The sequence below is a fragment of the Bos taurus genome, chromosome 3, assembly GCF_002263795.3.
Source record: "Bos taurus isolate L1 Dominette 01449 registration number 42190680 breed Hereford chromosome 3, ARS-UCD2.0, whole genome shotgun sequence".
Taxonomy (NCBI): domain Eukaryota; kingdom Metazoa; phylum Chordata; class Mammalia; order Artiodactyla; family Bovidae; genus Bos; species Bos taurus.
In genome coordinates, this window is record NC_037330.1 from 14,834,287 (window position 1) to 14,852,261 (window position 17,975).

The 17,975-nt window shown below is 39.4% G+C and overlaps 1 protein-coding gene and 2 non-coding genes across 5 annotated transcripts; all 3 read left to right on the forward strand.

The window, feature by feature from the left end:
• Positions 1 to 560: 560 nt before the first annotated feature.
• Positions 561 to 17,847, forward strand: KHDC4 (KH domain containing 4, pre-mRNA splicing factor). Of its 3 annotated transcripts, none has more exons than NR_197958.1 (14): positions 561 to 638; positions 1,118 to 1,334; positions 4,188 to 4,316; positions 4,646 to 4,725; positions 6,168 to 6,220; positions 6,472 to 6,635; positions 7,903 to 8,114; positions 8,668 to 8,728; positions 10,662 to 10,719; positions 10,957 to 11,210; positions 12,903 to 13,076; positions 14,017 to 14,101; positions 15,580 to 15,671; positions 16,566 to 17,847. NR_197958.1 is itself a non-coding variant. In NM_001434749.1 (14 exons), exons 1-14 carry the CDS (start codon positions 601 to 603, stop codon positions 16,763 to 16,765), a joined length of 1,845 nt encoding a protein of 614 aa, NP_001421678.1. In that variant the 5' UTR covers positions 561 to 600; the 3' UTR covers positions 16,766 to 17,847. The 3 variants fall into 3 exon arrangements, 2 of the variants coding, with proteins under 2 accessions (NP_001421678.1, NP_001421679.1); NM_001434749.1 differs by having other exon boundaries at positions 13,989 to 14,101; NM_001434750.1 differs by having other exon boundaries at positions 15,580 to 17,847.
• Positions 7,423 to 7,557, forward strand: LOC112446113 (small Cajal body-specific RNA 4). Its single transcript, XR_003034185.1, has one exon. It is a non-coding gene; the product is annotated as a small Cajal body-specific RNA 4 (non-coding RNA).
• Positions 11,904 to 12,037, forward strand: LOC112446111 (small nucleolar RNA SNORA42/SNORA80 family). Its single transcript, XR_003034183.1, has one exon. It is a non-coding gene; the product is annotated as a small nucleolar RNA SNORA42/SNORA80 family (small nucleolar RNA).
• Positions 17,848 to 17,975: the final 128 nt, after the last annotated feature.

The window sequence follows — 17,975 nt, forward strand, 5'->3', positions numbered from 1 at the left end:
ATTGCCCGCGTGCCTACCCCGCCACATTATAACTAACAGAAAGGGAGGACCCGCGGCTGGTTTGTCATAATTTATATGCCTCGCTCTTAAAATGGGGCTAGGCGCACAGAAAAGAAGAAAAAAAAAATTCTTCGAATAACCTTTGAGAGGAGGAATCGTTTCCATTTTCCTAAACATGTAACTGAAACGTGAAGTTCGTAAAAGTCGTGGGAAAGCACACTTCCAAGCCACAGGCTGGGACTCCACAGGAATGTTAGTGAATTTGGGGTAAAACCTGTTTAATTCCCTGACTCATGCGTATTGTCTTCTAGGCTACCAACTTGCCCACAGCAAAGATGAATTCTCCTTGCCCCAATTCTTCCTTAATATGAGGTTTAACAGCCATCTTTTTGAAGGGCAAGGCGCAAGCAGGAAGGTCAAACCCTAGAGGCTCCCACAACTCCAGATGCCTTGAAATCAGAGTCCAATAGGAATAGACGTTTACACCGGAACCGCTTTGACTCACGACCGGAAGAGGCTCTGCGTAAGGGCGTTGGGGGCGGAAGTGACGGGAAGGTGGTAGTGGAGTAGTTGGCGGGTGGTTGATCAGACCCGGTCGCCATGTCCGCGGGGAGCGCGACACATCCTGGAGCCGGCGGGTAAAGCTTCGCGGGAGAGGGCATCTCAGGGAGCGTGGGGAGCAGGAGAGGCAGAGGGATCATGGGAAGCAGCGTATGGGTGGAAGGGCCCTGAGGTGGGAAGTGGACATATTGGAGGGCCGGACCTTTGGGGCGAAGGGTGGTGAGCAGGCCTGGAGTCCCTGGGAAAGGCTGGCGGGGATCAAAAAGAGGAGAAAAGCAGGGACTTCGGGAAGGCCGAACTAAGGGGGAGGCGGAAACGAGGACGTATGGGACAGAGTGGAATCTTAATAGGGATGACGGAGGAGAAAGGAAGTAGATTCTGGAACGAGGTTGGAAGAAGTATTTGGGGAAATGTTGCAGTAGTTCTAAGGAGAGACGGTAATTCCATTTTTGATAGGAGAGTCGAAATTGTAAATGCGTGTTAAGGTGTCGTAAGGGGAGAAAAATATAACTGAAAGCTTTGATGGGGCCTAATATTTTTTCTTTTACTTCCGTAGGCGCCGCAGCAAATGGGACCAACCAGCTCCAGCCCCTCTTCTGTTTTTGCCACCGGCGACCCCAGGGGGGGAGGTTACCAGCAGTGGGGGAAGCCCGGGGGGCTCCACAGCTGCACCCTCTGGAGCCTTGGATGCTGCTGCTGCTGTGGCGGCCAAGATCAATGCCATGCTCATGGCCAAAGGAAAGCTGAAACCAACTCAGAATGCTGCTGAGAAGGTATTTGAAGTTGAGGGGACTCTGCTAATTGCAGTATTAATGGGGGTTATTTTGTAATCTCCCAATAATTTGGATGAATGAAAGAGAAAACAGAGATACAGTAATTAAAGATACTTATATTTGAAATGTATTTGATAATATCTTGTGATTTGTTTTTAGGAGGTAGTGTGATTGAATTTATTTCACTTAGTTCAGCTTAAGTTCTATGTATATGACAAGAATACTGGAGTGGGTTGCCATTGCCTTCTCCAGGAGATCTTCCTGACCCAGGGATTGAACCCTGGTCTCCCGCATTGTAGGCAGATCCTTTACTGTCTGAGCCACCAGGGAAGTCATAATTATCTAAAGCAGTGGTGTAGTATGTCTTTTGATAACATGTTCGTTTTCCCTGAAGTCAGAAGAGAAATTCAGATAAATCGCGTGGTTTAAATTGTCGTGTCCAGTTAAAAAGCTGTAGATTCAGATATCTAATGACTGCCTAACTGAAGTGCAGTTAAACATCAACTAAAATGATTAATTGATATGTGAGTTGTTTTGCTGTTTTCATACAAATTAGGAAATTATTTGGTCGTTTTATAAAATCCCTGTTAAAATTAGAAGCTTACAGCTGAAATGGGTCTGAACTTTGAAGCCTTTATCTTGCTGCAGAATGCAAGAATTTTCCTACAGAACAAGGAGCACAGTTCTGTTTATATTGCTAGAATACAAGCTTTGCGGTCAGGGGGAGAAACAACCTTGCGACAAGTATGCAGTGGATTATTGTCACCAGTTTATAGATACGGGAACATTAGGTTCATGAATGGAAAGTTAACTTGTCTTAGACCTGTAAATGGTAGACGCAGATGTCTGACTTCAGTGTCACCTCAGACTCGGGGTGTTTAGCTTTTGTTTGGAGTTGGAGAATTCAGTTTGTTCCAAGACAGCCCATTCCGTTGTAGTTTTCATGTGAAAAACAATTATTTTGGTTTAATTAAAATTGCCTTCCTTGGTACCTGTGAAGAGTTCTGCTTAAAAACGCAATGTATGTGGTGATGGATATGTTAATTAGTGTGTTTGGTGGTAATTATTTCACACTGTGTGTGTATATATTTGTATCAAAATGTAAAATTGTACACCTTAAATGTTTACAGTTTTGTCAGTTGGTACTTCAATAAAGCTGGGTGGGCTGGGGGGAGAAAGGAAACACAATTCCTCAGCCTTCCAGTTTGTCAATAGATAATATCTATCAGTAGGCCAGAAGCTGTGTGGATGTTTTAATGCTTGAGTTCTGTGGATTTGTTGAAAACTTGTAGTGAATTGGAAGTTTGTTATTCATTGTATTTTTTTGGTTTGAAGAGATCATGTGAATCAATTGTTTCTTTGTAAAATCTAGAAGGAAATACTAAAAGCACATTGATGGAGATGGATGCTTGAATGTTAAAATTATTAATATTGATGTTACTCATTTAGACTTATTTTTTTCTTTTAAAAAAGTAATCTCTAAAATGGTAATTGAACCCAGCAGAAGGCAGCATGGTGCACAAATACTGGATTTAGAATCAGAATACCTACATATGAAACCTAGAATCCCCAGTTACTGGTTGTAAATTTCAAGATTTAGTTCCTTGGTTATGTTAGCCACATTAGTCGACGTGTGGATGGTGACACCCATATTGGACTGGCAAGTGGAAAACAGAGTTCTGTTGGACAGCACTGATACGCACCTTTAAAGGCATAAGGATTCAGTGAGATAAGGTGTGTAAATGCATTCTGAAAGTCAGTAAAGGAAAAGAGAGATTGTGGAGTTTAGTGTGCTTCCACATTTTTAAAATCTCTAATGTGCAAATAAATAATCTGTATTTTACTTTCTTTGTGCTGTCCATGGCAACTAAGGGTTGGGGAAGGCTATCTTGAGGTTAAAGTTTTTGAGATAACACTCAAATTCAGCTATCTGGAGTTGCCTGTAGTTTATTTTAATTATTTTAGGGGGCCATGTCACGTAGCTTGTGGGATCTTAATTCCCCAACCTGGGATTAAACCCAGACCCTCAGCAGAGAAAGCTTGGCATCCTAACCATTAGACCACCAGGGAATTCCCTGTAGTTTATTTTTAAAATTTTTAAATTTTATTAACTTTAAAAAATTATAGTTGATTTACAAAGTTATGCTAATTTCTGCCGTACAGCATTTTTTTGTTTTACTTTTTATTAAAGTATAGTTGATTTTACATTGTTGTGGATTTGCCCATAGTTTAAATTGAGAGAAAACAGTCAGGTTTTAGAATCTTACTTGTCTTTTCATTCATTCTCTTTGTTCTTCCTTAAGAGAGTAATGGGATGTGAACTGGATACAATTGAAGGATTTCTGAGGTTTCTGTAGGAATAGAATTTTTTGTGTTGTGACCTAGTATTGGCACACAGGCAGCTTTCTACTACACGGATGGGGTGTGCGCGTAGTTGGGCTCAGGTAGGTTGTGCATGGACTCTGCCCTATATTTTACTACACCTGTAGCTATCTAATTGAGCAGTAAAGCATCATAACTTGGCCTTTAATTTTCCTTTTGGAGATTGCAGCTTTTAGTCCATAGCGTTTCTGTAATCATATGGTCATAAAAATGCACACAGGGCCAAGGTTACAAAGATATCTAATGATGGCCTTCAAGTAAATTGACTGTGTGTGGTGTCATTTTATGGAGGTTTTGTTTGCTTTCTTATTTTGTTGATGACGAATGACCAAGGAATATTTCCAGGTGTGTTTGCTAGGTGGAGGGGATCGGTAAGGAGTTAGTGGCACTTGGGAAAGTGTAGTTTTAAAGTGAACAGCAAAGAGATTATTTCGTCATATGAACTTTTTAATGTAATTTCTCCTGTTGCAGCTTCAGGCCCCTGGCAAAGGCCTAACTAGCAATAAAAGCAAGGATGACCTGGTTGTGGCTGAAGTAGAGATCAACGATGTGCCTCTCACGTGTAGAAACTTGCTGACCCGAGGACAGACTCAAGATGAGGTATGGAGATGTTGGGCCTCTGTGGGGAAGGTGGTGGGTGGATGTAGTGTCAGAAAAACAAGGCCTTTAAACACAAACAGGAGTCAGATTTTTATTAGTGGTTTTGGGTCTGCAAAGTCAGGATCAGGTTTAACTGTGGAAGAACTTACTCATGACAGTAAAGAAACGGGTGAATTCCTTGAGTTAGCTTCAGTTAAAATTTCAGATACTAGGAGGGAACTCACTCCTACGTATTGATGGAGTGAATGAATGGGGGAAATCTATATCCTGCTGCCTGTCATTGAACTCAGTGAATTGCCCAATCATCTAATGCATTGTTTGCTTTTTAGATCAGCCGACTTAGTGGGGCTGCAGTGTCAACTCGAGGGAGGTTCATGACAACTGAGGAGAAGGCCAAAGTAGGACCAGGGTAAGTATGCATATCCTATACTTTGGGGAAGAGTTGGATATAGGACTCACAGTAGCTTCATATTCGTTATTTGTAGGGAATATGTGTACATGCTTGCTTGGTTAGTAGCTATACACACACGCATGTGCGCACACTCATTTTATAGCAGAATTTGAGACATCTCGAAACAGATGTAAGAAGTATTGGCAGCTGTTTCTTTCCTCTTGCTGTTTGGTTTTTTACTTGACAATGCTTTTACTGGAGGAAATAAATTAGACTAAACTGTGAGAGAAGACAGTAGCTGTTAATATTTACTGTATATCTAAGTTTTTTTCTATGGAAATATTTCCCCCAACAAGTGGGTTCCTACTTTGTTATACTCTCCGTTTTAGAAAAATCCTTTTATCAGATTCCTTATTACCACTGTGATAATTACAGGTTGTAAGTGGTCCATATAAAGGTTTCATCTCAGTTTAGTTTCATTAGTTCCATTATCCAGTTTTTGAGGGCAGGTATTCAGGCAGTGCAACATTTTTCATATTGGCTTAAACTTAATATAATTAGGAGGCAAAATTTGCTCTCTACCTCAAGCTAAGACTGTATTTTAACCTTGCATATGTGCTGGTTATTGTTTTAAACATTTTTTTCTTTAAACACAGTTATATTTTGCCGACAGCTTTTTATTAGTATGGTTGTTGATCACTTTATTGTTATAATCACAATTTAAGTGAGTTTCTGGTTTTGATTTGTTATTTTTGGCTGTATTGGGTCTTCGTTGGACTTCAGTTGCAGCAAGCAGGAGCTACTCTTTGTTGTGGTGCGTGGGCCTCTCATTGTGGTGGCTTCTCATGCTGCGGAACGTGGGCTCTACGTGCGTGGGCTTCAGTAGTTGCTGCCCACCAGCTTCGTTGCTCTGCAGTGTGTAGCATCTTCCCAGACCAGGGATCGAACCCATGTCCTCTGTATTGGCAGGCATATTCTTAACCACTGAACCACCAAGTAACCCCGTGTTATGTTTAGAGGCTAAAGAGGCTTCTCAGTTGGGTGTGGACCTTTAAAGAAATACACGTGTATGTGTGTATATATATATGCCACCACTCTTGGCACATTAGGTTGGATAGCCAAGAGCCCTTTTGTCCATAACTTAATAGACAGCCAACAGAAAGAAATTCTGTTCTCAAACATTGGGTTATCCAGAAGACAAGAGATTAATGTTCATGAGCCTATAGAGCATATTTGATCCCTGTGTGGCCCCATTTACTTTAAGCAGCCAGCAAAATATTCATTTGCCAGCTATAAAACCATGTTCTTAGAAATTTAACTAGCAACAGGCATTTTCATGTATATGGTCTCCTTTACTTAATTAGAAACATTCGAGTGATATCAGATTAGGTTTGGTGACCCATTTGACGCCTTTGGTTGTGACCAGCTTGCTATCATCATTTTAATATTTCTCTTTATAGGGATCGTCCATTGTATCTTCATGTTCAGGGCCAGACACGGGAATTAGTGGACAGTAAGTAATTGTTTTGACTCACATACTGCTTTTTGTGAGGAGCAAAGTATTACATGTAATAAGTTGGCAAACTCTTTGTTCCTGGTGGCTGTTTTAACTCTTCTTTATGAACTGCTCATGAATATATTTGGGTAGTCCATAAAATGGATTAAAAACACAAGTAACTGAGGATTGGCCTGTGTTTATCATTGTTGTTTATCTGTTTGTTCATTTCTTTAATGTAGTACTCTACTGTCTGTGTTTTTCCCTAGGAGCTGTAAACCGAATCAAAGAAATTATTACCAATGGGGTAGTCAAAGCTGCAACAGGGACAAGTCCAACTTTTAATGGTGCAACAGTCACTGTCTATCACCAGCCAGCACCCATTGCACAACTGTCTCCAGCTGTTAGCCAGAAGCCTCCCTTCCAGTCAGGGGTATGTTTTATGGAGAGATCATTAACAGTGTTATCATTTCTGTAAAAATGATATATGCCAAATACTATAGGGAGTATGAAGAAAAAAATAAAACCCTGAAGTTCCAACCTAAAAGTTTACCCTGTTGATAATCCTATTAATGGACCATTCAGGTTAGTGAACATCTGAACACACGTCTCTTTATACTGATACATTCTAGATGTCAACTTAAAAAAAAAAATGCATAACATGAGAGTTGAGAGTTAAGTTTTATTTGGGCCAGTATGAAAACTGTAGCCTGGGAGATAGTGGCTCAAATCGTTCTTAGAGACTGTTCCAGAGAGATAGAGGGGGAGGACAGTATATATGTGATTTTGGTAAAGTGGGAGTACATGTAATTAAGCATGTTTATTTTTTAGGAAGTTCTTCTGGTCTCATAAAGCTTCTGCCAGTCACGAGAAATAGTCATCACCATGAAGGATTTTAGTGCTTTTCTAGGTACAAGGAGATGTAAAAATTAGACTCATAGAATCAGCTCTTGAGAATAGCTAGCTATTTGAAGACCTGTCCTGCCAGTTTTCTGGGAGCGCAAGAGTGCCTCATTTCTGTTTTCCACCCTGAACGCCTTTCAGAGGGTACTGAAGGTCAGCAGTGGCCGCAGCACATGATTTAATCCTTGCAGAGGGAGATGGCAAGCATACATGGCAAGTGCCGGTTTGTGGTTGACACAGAAAAGGGACTGATAGATCAAAGAGTACACATACTGTGCATTTTGAAGTTAGTTGTTTGGTTTAAATTAGTAAACTTAACTGGAGGACTAAGAAGGCTGAGTCTGATGAAGCAAGACTCTGCTGATACAATCCTCCTAGAAAAAAAGGGTTGGAGAGAGCAGCCCTCCGTGTGTTATAGAATATCACAGGGTTGACTGTATGACCCGACATTCTACTCCATTTTTACAGGAGACTGTCTTTGCTATTTCTTATACAGTAAGTGGATATACTTACTCAGTATTGAATCTTGGGTTTTCACTTCTTAAGTAGATTTCACTGAACAGAGTTAGATGTTAATGTTGTAGGTATGTACGTGGAATATGTGGTTTGTGTTTAAATTAAGCAACTTGATAGGGTTTATTTTTTAGGTTCATGGTAGTAATTACAGGGCGGGTGGGGCGTCTTTATTCTGGAAGTGATTGAAAGTATCTGGAGGATTAAAGTATTTTGCCTAATTTTCATTTTTAGGATTTATTTATGTATTCTGTTTTAATTAGAGATATTCTGTTCTTCTGCAGATGCATTATGTTCAAGATAAATTATTCGTGGGTCTTGAACATGCTGTGCCCACTTTTAATGTCAAGGAGAAAGTGGAAGGTCCAGGCTGCACCTATTTGCAGCACATTCAGATTGAAACAGGTGCCAAAGTCTTCCTACGAGGGAAAGGCTCAGGCTGCATTGAGCCAGCATCTGGCCGAGAAGCTTTTGAACCTATGTACATTTACATCAGGTATGGATGGATAGAGCCAAGGATATTTGGATACTTGTCAGCTGATCAGTACAGGCAGAAGTGACTCAAGAGGAGCAAGAGAATATGAGCTTAATAAGTAGTAGCATTAGGAACTTAAGTAAATAATAGCAGTAATTGCTTTGTAATTAATAAAAACTGAAGTAGAGGTGTGATTGGATTTTTTAGTATTTACATCTTTGGGTTTTATAAGAGTCTGTGATCATTAAATGAGCTGCGGTAAGCTTGAAATAACTTTCATTTAAACCTATGACACTATTAATACATTTTAAAATAATTTTAGCAATCTTTAAATAGGTTTTGTTTATATCAAGAAATACCATTACTCAAAGGAGAACATAACATTTACGGTAATGATATTAGTTACATCTTGAAGGGCTTAAGGACTCTTTTTGTGTTTCTGTTTTGTGATATTCAGAAACTTAGATTTGTGCTACATTGACTATACTGCATTTATAAAACAGCATACAAAGTGGAAGCAGAATTCTGTGTCTTTTTCTTTCTTTCAAATTTATTGGTTCTTACGTCTTTACAGTCATCCCAAACCAGAAGGCCTAGCTGCTGCCAAGAAGCTCTGTGAGAATCTCTTGCAAACAGTAAGTTATATTTATCTGTCTGAAACTCATTTAGAAGATCTACTGCCATCTTGGACTGTGTCTTAGCTATTTTTCTACCTGTATGAGTTTCCTAGGCCTCCCATATCAAATTCCCACAAACCAGATGACTTAAAACAACAGACCTTTATTCTCTCATAGTTCAGGAAGCCAGAAGTCCAAATTCAAGGTGTGGGCAAGCTTGGTTCCTTCTGAAGGCTCCGAGGGAGAATCCATTCCATTCCTCTCAACTAGCTTGTTAATAATTAACCTGCAGTCCTTGGTATTCTTTGCCTTGTGTCAGCCTGACTCTGCCTCCATCTTCACCTGGCTTTTCCTGTGTCTCTCTTATCTCCTCTCATAAGAAGGAGGAGATTGGATTTTACGGTCCACTCTAATCCAGCATGACTGCAACTTAACGATCTCCATCTGTAAAGACCTTGTTTCCAAATGAGGTCATATTCCAGTGTTCTTTGGCAGACATAAATTTGGTAGGGGGTTGAAACAACACTTCAAACTACTGCATTATTCCAGCAACTGATACTCTTCTGTAAGGATGTCAGACTCCCCTAGCCAGGGTCACTGTTGACTTGCATTTCTTCTTCAGGAGCTATTTCAGTATGACATTTCCACTATATAGTATCATACAGTCTGAGTGTTGTCAGTTATTTAAATACCACTATTAATCCTGGTCAGGTTGTTTATGATCTGAATTCCAAATTTAGTATTAGCTTTAGATGAGGTGGGTTGAGTTATCACAGTTGGAAGCCAGTCATCCTTTGCAGTATCCTTTGGGCTTCTTTGTCCATTCTGTTTATTCTATAATCAAATAACCAGAAGTTAAAATAAACTGTAGGTTTTTTTATAGCACCTAAAGGAAATCAGGTTCGAGGGGTTGAATATGTTCAGTCTTGCATTATTTGGTAATTTAAGGAATTTGGTATCAGGCGTCTCAGGATGAAGCTGTTATTTCCTTTGCTTTTGTAAGGTAACGTGATTTACCAACCCTTGTCTCATATAACTTCCTTGACCAGTTCCTCATCTTTTTCTTTGTTGTTACTTACTAAGTAGCAACAAAGTTGGACTTAGTAAGATCCTTACAATGAAGAACTGGATGGAAGAGGTAATAAACCTTCATTAAACCATGAGCTCCTTGAGAGCGAATTACCCTTATTGGTAATTCTTTTATTTATTATAAAAGAATGAATGGTTTCTCTACAGTTAAACAGAAAACTTAGAAATATCTTAACTGCTTAATTTCTGTGGCTCTGTGAATGATTTTCTACCCTAGAATTGGGTCAGTTGGGGTGGGGGCTTAGGATGCTCCCCTCAAATTGCTTCCCTAATGCTGCAGACCCCAGTTCGATCCCTGGGTTGGGGAAGATCCCCTGGAGAAGGGAAAGGCTACCCACTCCAGTATCCCGGCCTGGAGAATTCCCATAGTCCATGGGGTTGCAAAGAGTCAGACATGACTGAGCGACTTTCACTTCACTTAGGGTGCTCCTGATGTCTATGTCTCTTGTTCCCCAAACCTGGGTTAGTAATTTATTGGTGTGCCTTATTAGAATTAAGAGTGTGTGTGTGCTCAGTTGTGTCTGACCCTTGGTGATCCCATGGACTGCAGCCCACCAGACTCCTCTGTCCGTGGGATTCTGCCAGCAAGAATACTGGAGTAGGTTGCCATTTCTTCCTTCAGGGAATCTTTCTGACCCAGGGAATCTAACCCATGTCTTCTGCATTGGCAGGTGAATTCTTTACCACTGAATTACCTGGGAGGCCCCCAAATTTAGATTAAACAAGTCTAATAAATTTGATTGAAACATTGATAGAAATGTTTTGGCTTCTAATTTGCTTTGATCCTAGAATTATATATCCTTATATATACACTAAGTGAATAGAGTGTTCCATATTGATTTGTCTTCCCTTCACTTTTCAGGTTCATGCTGAATACTCTAGATTTGTGAATCAGATTAATACTGCTGTACCTTTACCAGGTGTGTATGTCTTGAAGTGGTAAAAAAATATTTTGGTAGTGATATTAATGAATAAAGTAAGATACTTGAAGTTAAAGTAACTGTGCCAGGGCACTAATAATATTCACTTTAACTTAGGGTAATTTGGAAAGCCATTTGTGCCTCAGTAGTTTTCTTCCCTAGAGATTAAGTTTAATATTCAGCTAAAATGTCTCATTCTGCTGCAGCTGATTAAACACTTTTTTTCTTCCCCCTCAGGCTATACACAACCCTCTGCTATAAGTAGTGTCCCTCCTCAGCCACCATATTATCCATCCAATGGCTATCAGTCTGGTTACCCTGTTGTTCCCCCTCCTCAGCAGCCAGTTCAACCTCCTTACGGAGTACCAAGTATAGTGCCACCAGCTGTTTCTTTGGCACCTGGAGTCTTGCCAGCATTACCCACTGGAGTTCCACCTGTGCCAACACAATACCCGATAACACAAGTGCAGCCTCCAGCTAGCACTGGACAGGTAGGATGCCTGGATATGAAATATGAGACCGTTGAATTAGGAGAAATTGGGGCAGGGACGGGGGGAAAGGTGGTGGTATTATTCAGAAGCAACTGGAATTCGAGGTGTTTCTTCCTGTGTTCTCACCATCGAACTACCTGAATACTTTGGAAAAAGTGTGTACATGTGTATATTTATCCTAAAGTTTACAATTTTATAACTTTTGCCACCAAATACTACTTTAGAGCACAAGTTGTTGAGCTTTTCACGAAGGGCTGGAAGATAAATATTTTAGGCTTCGTGGGCCATACAGTTTCTGCCATAAGTACTGCATTCTTGCTGTAGCGGAAAAGCCATCGCTACACGAGGAAATGGATGAGCATGACCATGTTCTAATAACTTGATTTACAAAAACAGATAGCAGGCCAGAATCATAGTTTACGTGTCCTGGGCTTTGCAGTGTTAAAGTTCTCATGGATTAGGGCTGGCATACCACACTCGTCTAAATGATTGGAACTGATTTGCTAATCTTAGAAGAAATATATCATATACAGGTGTTCTAGGCCAAGAGGTATGTGAGCTTTCTAAATGAAAGGATTATAAATGCTGGTATGTATTTCTCAAGCTAGGAAAGTAGAATTTTAGAAAAAGAATAAATAGCCACCTCATTTAGATTATGTACCCTTCTTATAGGCAGGGGAAGGAATGATGAAAGCATGGTAATGGATTTATGGCAGGTCCTCCTCTGTGGGCCTCTCATAGTGTACCCATGCCAGAGAAAACAGCCTCGAACCATTGCCCAGTCTCTTTACCTGTGGGCTGTGAGCACTGAAAGCGGTTGTACAGGGTGAAACCAAGAATGGGCTTATGAACTCATTTCTGTTTGTGGTCCCCTATCATAATTATTTTACCTTACATTTAGGCAGAGCTATAGTTCTGCAGCTTTGAGCCACATTCTCTCGTAATTGGGAAGCAATATAGCAGAATGGTTAAGAGTATGGGTTTAGAGAGAGACTGGCAGGGTCCATGATGCTTCCCCATTTTTGAGCTGTGTGATCTTGGCAGAGAACTTAATCTATCCAGGCTCTAGTTTTCCTTGTATATAAAATGGCATAATCATTATATCCCAGAGTTGCAAGGATTAAGTAAGCAGTCAGTAAATATTAGCTGTTATTAATGAAAGTTTTGCTTTTAGAAGTGCTTGTTTTCTCTAATATATCTATCTTTTCCTTTTTGGAACAACCTCTTAAAACTATTATACTTGTTCTTGACATAGTTTATCCATGGAAATGATAGATGAAGTTGTACTTGCCACACAAGCCTTAGCAGCATTTTTGATCCAGAAAGAGCTAATTACATTGATGAAAGGGCCTTAAATAAGAGAATGTTCTTGCTTGAGAACTTCTGAACTAAGTAAGTGACTGGAGTGTCTGTTGTTTGTTCATGATCATGTTTGCTCCTGATGGCAAAAATGTGCAGCAGGTTTTTCCTGAGAGTTCAAAACATTTTAGTTTTTCAATTTCATGTTAGCTGCTGTGAAGGTAGGAAGACTAGGTGGTACTGTTACCAAATTTATACTTGAAGGAAACTTAGGACCAGAAGATGAAATATTTATATGTATCATATTGATCACAAGTATATTGTAAACATCCTTTAGTTAATTTGTTAGTTGGGCATTCTCACACTTTCCTCCTTGGTTTGTTTTGGTCCCAGAGTCCGATGAGTGGGCCTTTTATTCCTGCTGCTCCTGTCAAAACTGCCTTGCCTGCCGGACCCCAGCCCCCACCCCAGCCCCAGCCCCCACTCCCAAGTCAACCCCAGGCACAGAAGAGGCGATTCACAGAGGAGCTACCAGATGAACGAGAATCTGGACTTCTTGGATACCAGGTTAAATAAAATATCCTATCTTACTTTTTTCACCTTACCTTACTGTATTCTCCCTTTAAAGAAAGATAAGTTCACATCTGTGTCAACTGTCCTCCCAATACTAGGATTTCTGCATTCTGGAATCCATTTAAGTAAGATATTTATCCTTAGGGATTAAGTTAAACCAAGATGATTCCTTTTGGGTGGGTTTTGTCTTTGGGTCAGTGTGATAAGAGAATACAAAGCTCTCCACCTGAGAGAAGTCTCCTATGACTAGCATCTGGAAGTTCTGTAGAATTCTGCACTTCCTCTTTATACAGCAGACTCTTGAAAGCCTCTTACAGCTTGTAGTGAAATGAGTAGGGAAGAACTGTTACTCTACCAATATATGGTTTGTATTTAAAACCTTGGCACTGTTCTTTTTCTCCCTGCTAAACAAGAGGGTGGTGTCATTCTCCAATTCCTACACCCCTGAAAAAGCGATAGCCAGAAATGCAGTGATTCTGTGCATGGATGTGATTATAAACTCATTCACTGATGAGTCTTTTTAGATTATTAAAATACGTAATTTTGGTACAGTCTTGTTTTATCCAGAGAAGTACTTTACCAGAATTCTCTGAAGCATTCTTTGAACCAAACATTCTTTGGAGCATTTTTGTAGTTTATAACTAGATTTATACAAACCAGTTAAGTCATAGATAATTGAAAACATAAAGACATAGCATAATGAAGCACAAAATCTCTGGCCAAGTCCCACAGAGAAAAGTGATAGTCTGTGCTCTGAGTATAGTTAACTCCAAATCCCAGAGAGCTATGTAGTACGGCTTACTGCAGTTGATCAGAAAGATGAGGCACTTGACAGTTACGTTAAGGAGCTAAAGTCAATACAGCAGTTGTAGATTTGCTAATGCCACTGTATTTTTCTGCTCATAGCATGGACCCATTCATATGACTAATTTAGGTACAGGCTTCTCCAGTCAGAATGAGATTGAAGGTGCAGGATCGAAGCCGGCAAGTTCCTCAGGCAAAGAGCGAGAGAGGGACAGGTAAGTTAGTTGGAACATAATTACATGGATATGTTCAGATGCTATTTTTTTTTGCAACACTAATGTGAATAATGATTGTTGCTACGAGCACCGATGTTAAACTGAAATGAAATCATTTGGATCAAATAATCTCCTGTTCATTGTAATGGATGCGGTAATGGAAAATACGATGATATCCTTTACACAGTCTTAGAATCACTTATGGAGAAGGCAATGGCACCCCACTCCAGTACTCTTGCCTAGAAACTCCCATGGATGGAGGAGCCTGGTAGGTAGGCTGCAGTCCACGGGGTCGCTAAGAATCGGACATGACTGAGCGACTTCACTTTCACTTTTCACTTTCATGCATTGGAGAAGGAAATGGCAGCCCACTCCAGTGTTTTGCCTGGAGAATCCCAGGGACGGGGGAGCTTGGTGGACTGCCGTCTATGGGGTCGCACAGAGTCGGACATGACTGAAGCGACTTAGCAGCAGCAGCAGAATCACTTACACTCAGCCTTGAATAGTTCAGTACTTGATTATTCAGGTATCTGCCTTTATTTTTTTTGTCTGTGTCTTAGCCGTTTTCCTAAGGATAGACAGTAAAAGAAGTATTACACAATCAAACCATTTTTGCTACTTAGAATCATAGAATATCATGGATGGAGGTACTTGAATGAGAGTCCAGCCTGCCACCCAGTGCTTGGATTCTCCTCTCCTATGTTATGTTAGCCTTCACAAGATGGAGCTGGTTTTTATCACAACAGTTCATTCTTTCTGTTTTTTTTTTCCATAAGAATATCATACTTTCTTTTTTTTTTTTCATACTTTAATTCTTGATGCATCGTTTTATAAACTGCCTAGAAATATGTACTGTGATTGGCAAATCCCATTAGTGGATATACTATGTTTTACAGTAGTTAAAAGTATACAAAGGCATATTCAAACAGAACAGTTGGGACAATTACTTTCAGGTCATGACAAAGATAATTTGCATTGGAAAGACCTTTTTTTTTTTCTTTTATTTTGAAGTATAGTTTATTTTTAATGTTGCATTAGTTTTAAGTGTACAACAAAGTGATTCACTTGTACATACATATCTTTTTTTTTTTTTTTCAGATTCTTTCCCCTTTGAGATTATTCCATAATGTTATATATAGTTCCCTATTACAACTTTAATTTATGTTTATTTACTCATTCTGTTATAATCTTACAACTTTTGTTTTTGGCCACACTGCATGGCTTGTGAGATCTTAGTTCCCTGAGCAGGGGTTGAACCCAGGGCACTGGTAGTGAAAGTGTTGGGTCCTAGCCACTGGACTGCCAGGAAATTTCCTAATCTTACAACTTGATAATCGCTTGAAGAATATGGTGTCAGGTAGAAAGGGTTGAAATTAATGGTTAAAATGAACTTTTATTTGTAGATTATATTGTTATTCAACTTCTTATCTATTGGAAAGGTTGAATGTGTCTGAAAAATTATTTTTAACTTTTAACAGGCAGTTGATGCCTCCACCAGCCTTTCCAGTGACTGGAATAAAAACAGAGTCTGACGAAAGGAATGGGTCTGGGACTTTAACAGGGAGTCATGGTGAGTAAGGTGTAGCTGGGGGAGCAAGGAAATGGCAAAGACTGGTCTTAAGCTATTAGTTTTCTAATCTGATATTCATTCAGGTTGACTTATTCAGGTGTTTAATCCAACCTCTATAATCTGTTGGCTAATGAGAATACTTTTTTTTTTGTTTGTTTATAAGGACATCATATAGTTACACAGCCTTTTATTTTCAACCGACGTGTGTCTAGAAAAAAGTCAGTCGACTTACATTTTATACATAGCATCAGTGACATTTAGGAAAAAGTAATGATTGGTAGGTCATTTCAAAATTTTGTTGCCTTTGTTGTTTGAATACCTGGAGGTAACCTGATGCAGACTTAAAAGATTTTCGTGTTGGGAGCTGAGCTACCTCTCACCTTATATCTCTTACTTATTGGTTGGGAATGGTCAACCAGTTTCTTTTTTAAAATGTTGCTTCTTAGTATCTCAGAACTCTAAATTTGGAGAGGTCCGTAAATGGGATTATTTTTTTGTTCTTTGCTTGTAGTCTTAAAAATGAACAGAAGAAAATACATTTTTTTCTTTTCTTCTTTTCTTTTAACTTTTTAAAGGTGAAATATTAGACTCCAGAGACTGACTTGCTAACTTTCCTTTCTTTTTTTTTCTTTTTTTTTTTTGTGTGTGTGTGTTTCTTTTTTCTTTCTCTGTTTTCTTACATGGTTCTGGTGGATTCCCATTTGCTGATGCTGGTGCTGTTTTTCATGTGATCTTCAACGTTTTTGGGTGACCATTGACCCTGTGACCTCAAAATGGTGTCCAACTAACCACAATTAACATCTTTTTTTTAATTAACGAATTTATGGTATTATCTTTTTTTTTTTTTTCCTTCTTGGTGGGGAATGGGGTTGGGGTTACTTTTCTCTCTTCTAGATTATCCCGTCAAGAAAATGAAGACTACAGAGAAGGGGTTTGGCTTGGTGGCTTATGCTGCAGATTCATCTGACGAAGAGGAGGAACATGGAGGTCATAAAAATGCAAGTAGTTTTCCACAGGGCTGGAGTTTGGGATATCAGTATCCTTCATCACAGCCACGAGCTAAACAACAGATGCCATTCTGGATGGCTCCATAGGCAACGGTGGAGCAGAGATTTGAGCCTTGGTGACTCTCTAGCAATAATGCATGCATTTGATTTAATAAGACTCTGGGGCCTGTACGAGGAACCATCTTGGACTTTTGCAGAAGTCAGTGATGGGGGGAATAAAAAAACAGTGATGAGTGTTCCCTTTTTTAAAGGGTTTCCATTCTTTAAAAAAAAAAATCCTTATTTCTGCAGTAGCATAGCATCTGTTAAAATTTACTTAGAATCACAAATTTGTCTCAAACTTTTTAACAGTTGGTGAAATGTGCTTGTTCAACAGGGTCATTCCAATATACCCTTGACCTGGTCCAGCCTTTTCCAAATGAATAGCCCCTATTCTGACATAAAGCAAGTTTTATTTGTATTTTACTACTGTGGTCAATTTTGATAATAACTGGTTCCAAACAAAGCCTTACTATTTATTAGTGGGTAAATGATTTTAAGACCATCCTTTCCTTTCAGTATTTAAATCTAAAAACTTCCTCATCTCTATTTCATTTTTTGGATTCTTTGTTTTGGAAAATGCAAATGCATTACTAATGCAGAACTGTTGGATATAGCTGAATCCTGGGATATTGAAGGTTTTTTTCCATTGGGATGAGTCAAAGCTGGTACCTTTCAGGCACTCTTGTCTCAGATAACCATTGCTGTTTTTACTGCCCGTCTAAGCTCCTTGTCTTCAACTGGGTCTGAGAAAATTACTTGATCAAAAGCTGGTCAGCACTCATCACAGAAGTGACATCCAGTGGTCTGTCTCTCTGAGAACTGATTGCAGCTGAAACTAGAGAGATTTGACTGCTTGGAGTAAATGGTGGACTTAGTGACTGAAATTGCAACTTGTCCTTTTTCTTGGCATTATAGGTTTTGCCAAAAGAACTTTTTTGTATCAAATATTGATGTGTGAAAGTGAAGGAGCTAGTCTGCTGAACCAGGAGTAGTTTGAGATACTGAACTGTCGTTTTTGCACATTTGAATACTTTGCAGACTGGCTTTGTATAAATGTATCCTCTGGTTTCCTATATGTTGTAAATATTTAGATCATAATTTCCTTATAAATAAATGTATAAATATTCTGCTTGTGGTTTCTTTGTTCTTTATTCCACAACCCATCCATATGTGAAAATTCATAACCTTTTTTACTCATGTGTTTTAGCCGCTCAGTGGTGTCTGACTTTTTGCAACCCTGTGGGCTGTAGCCTGC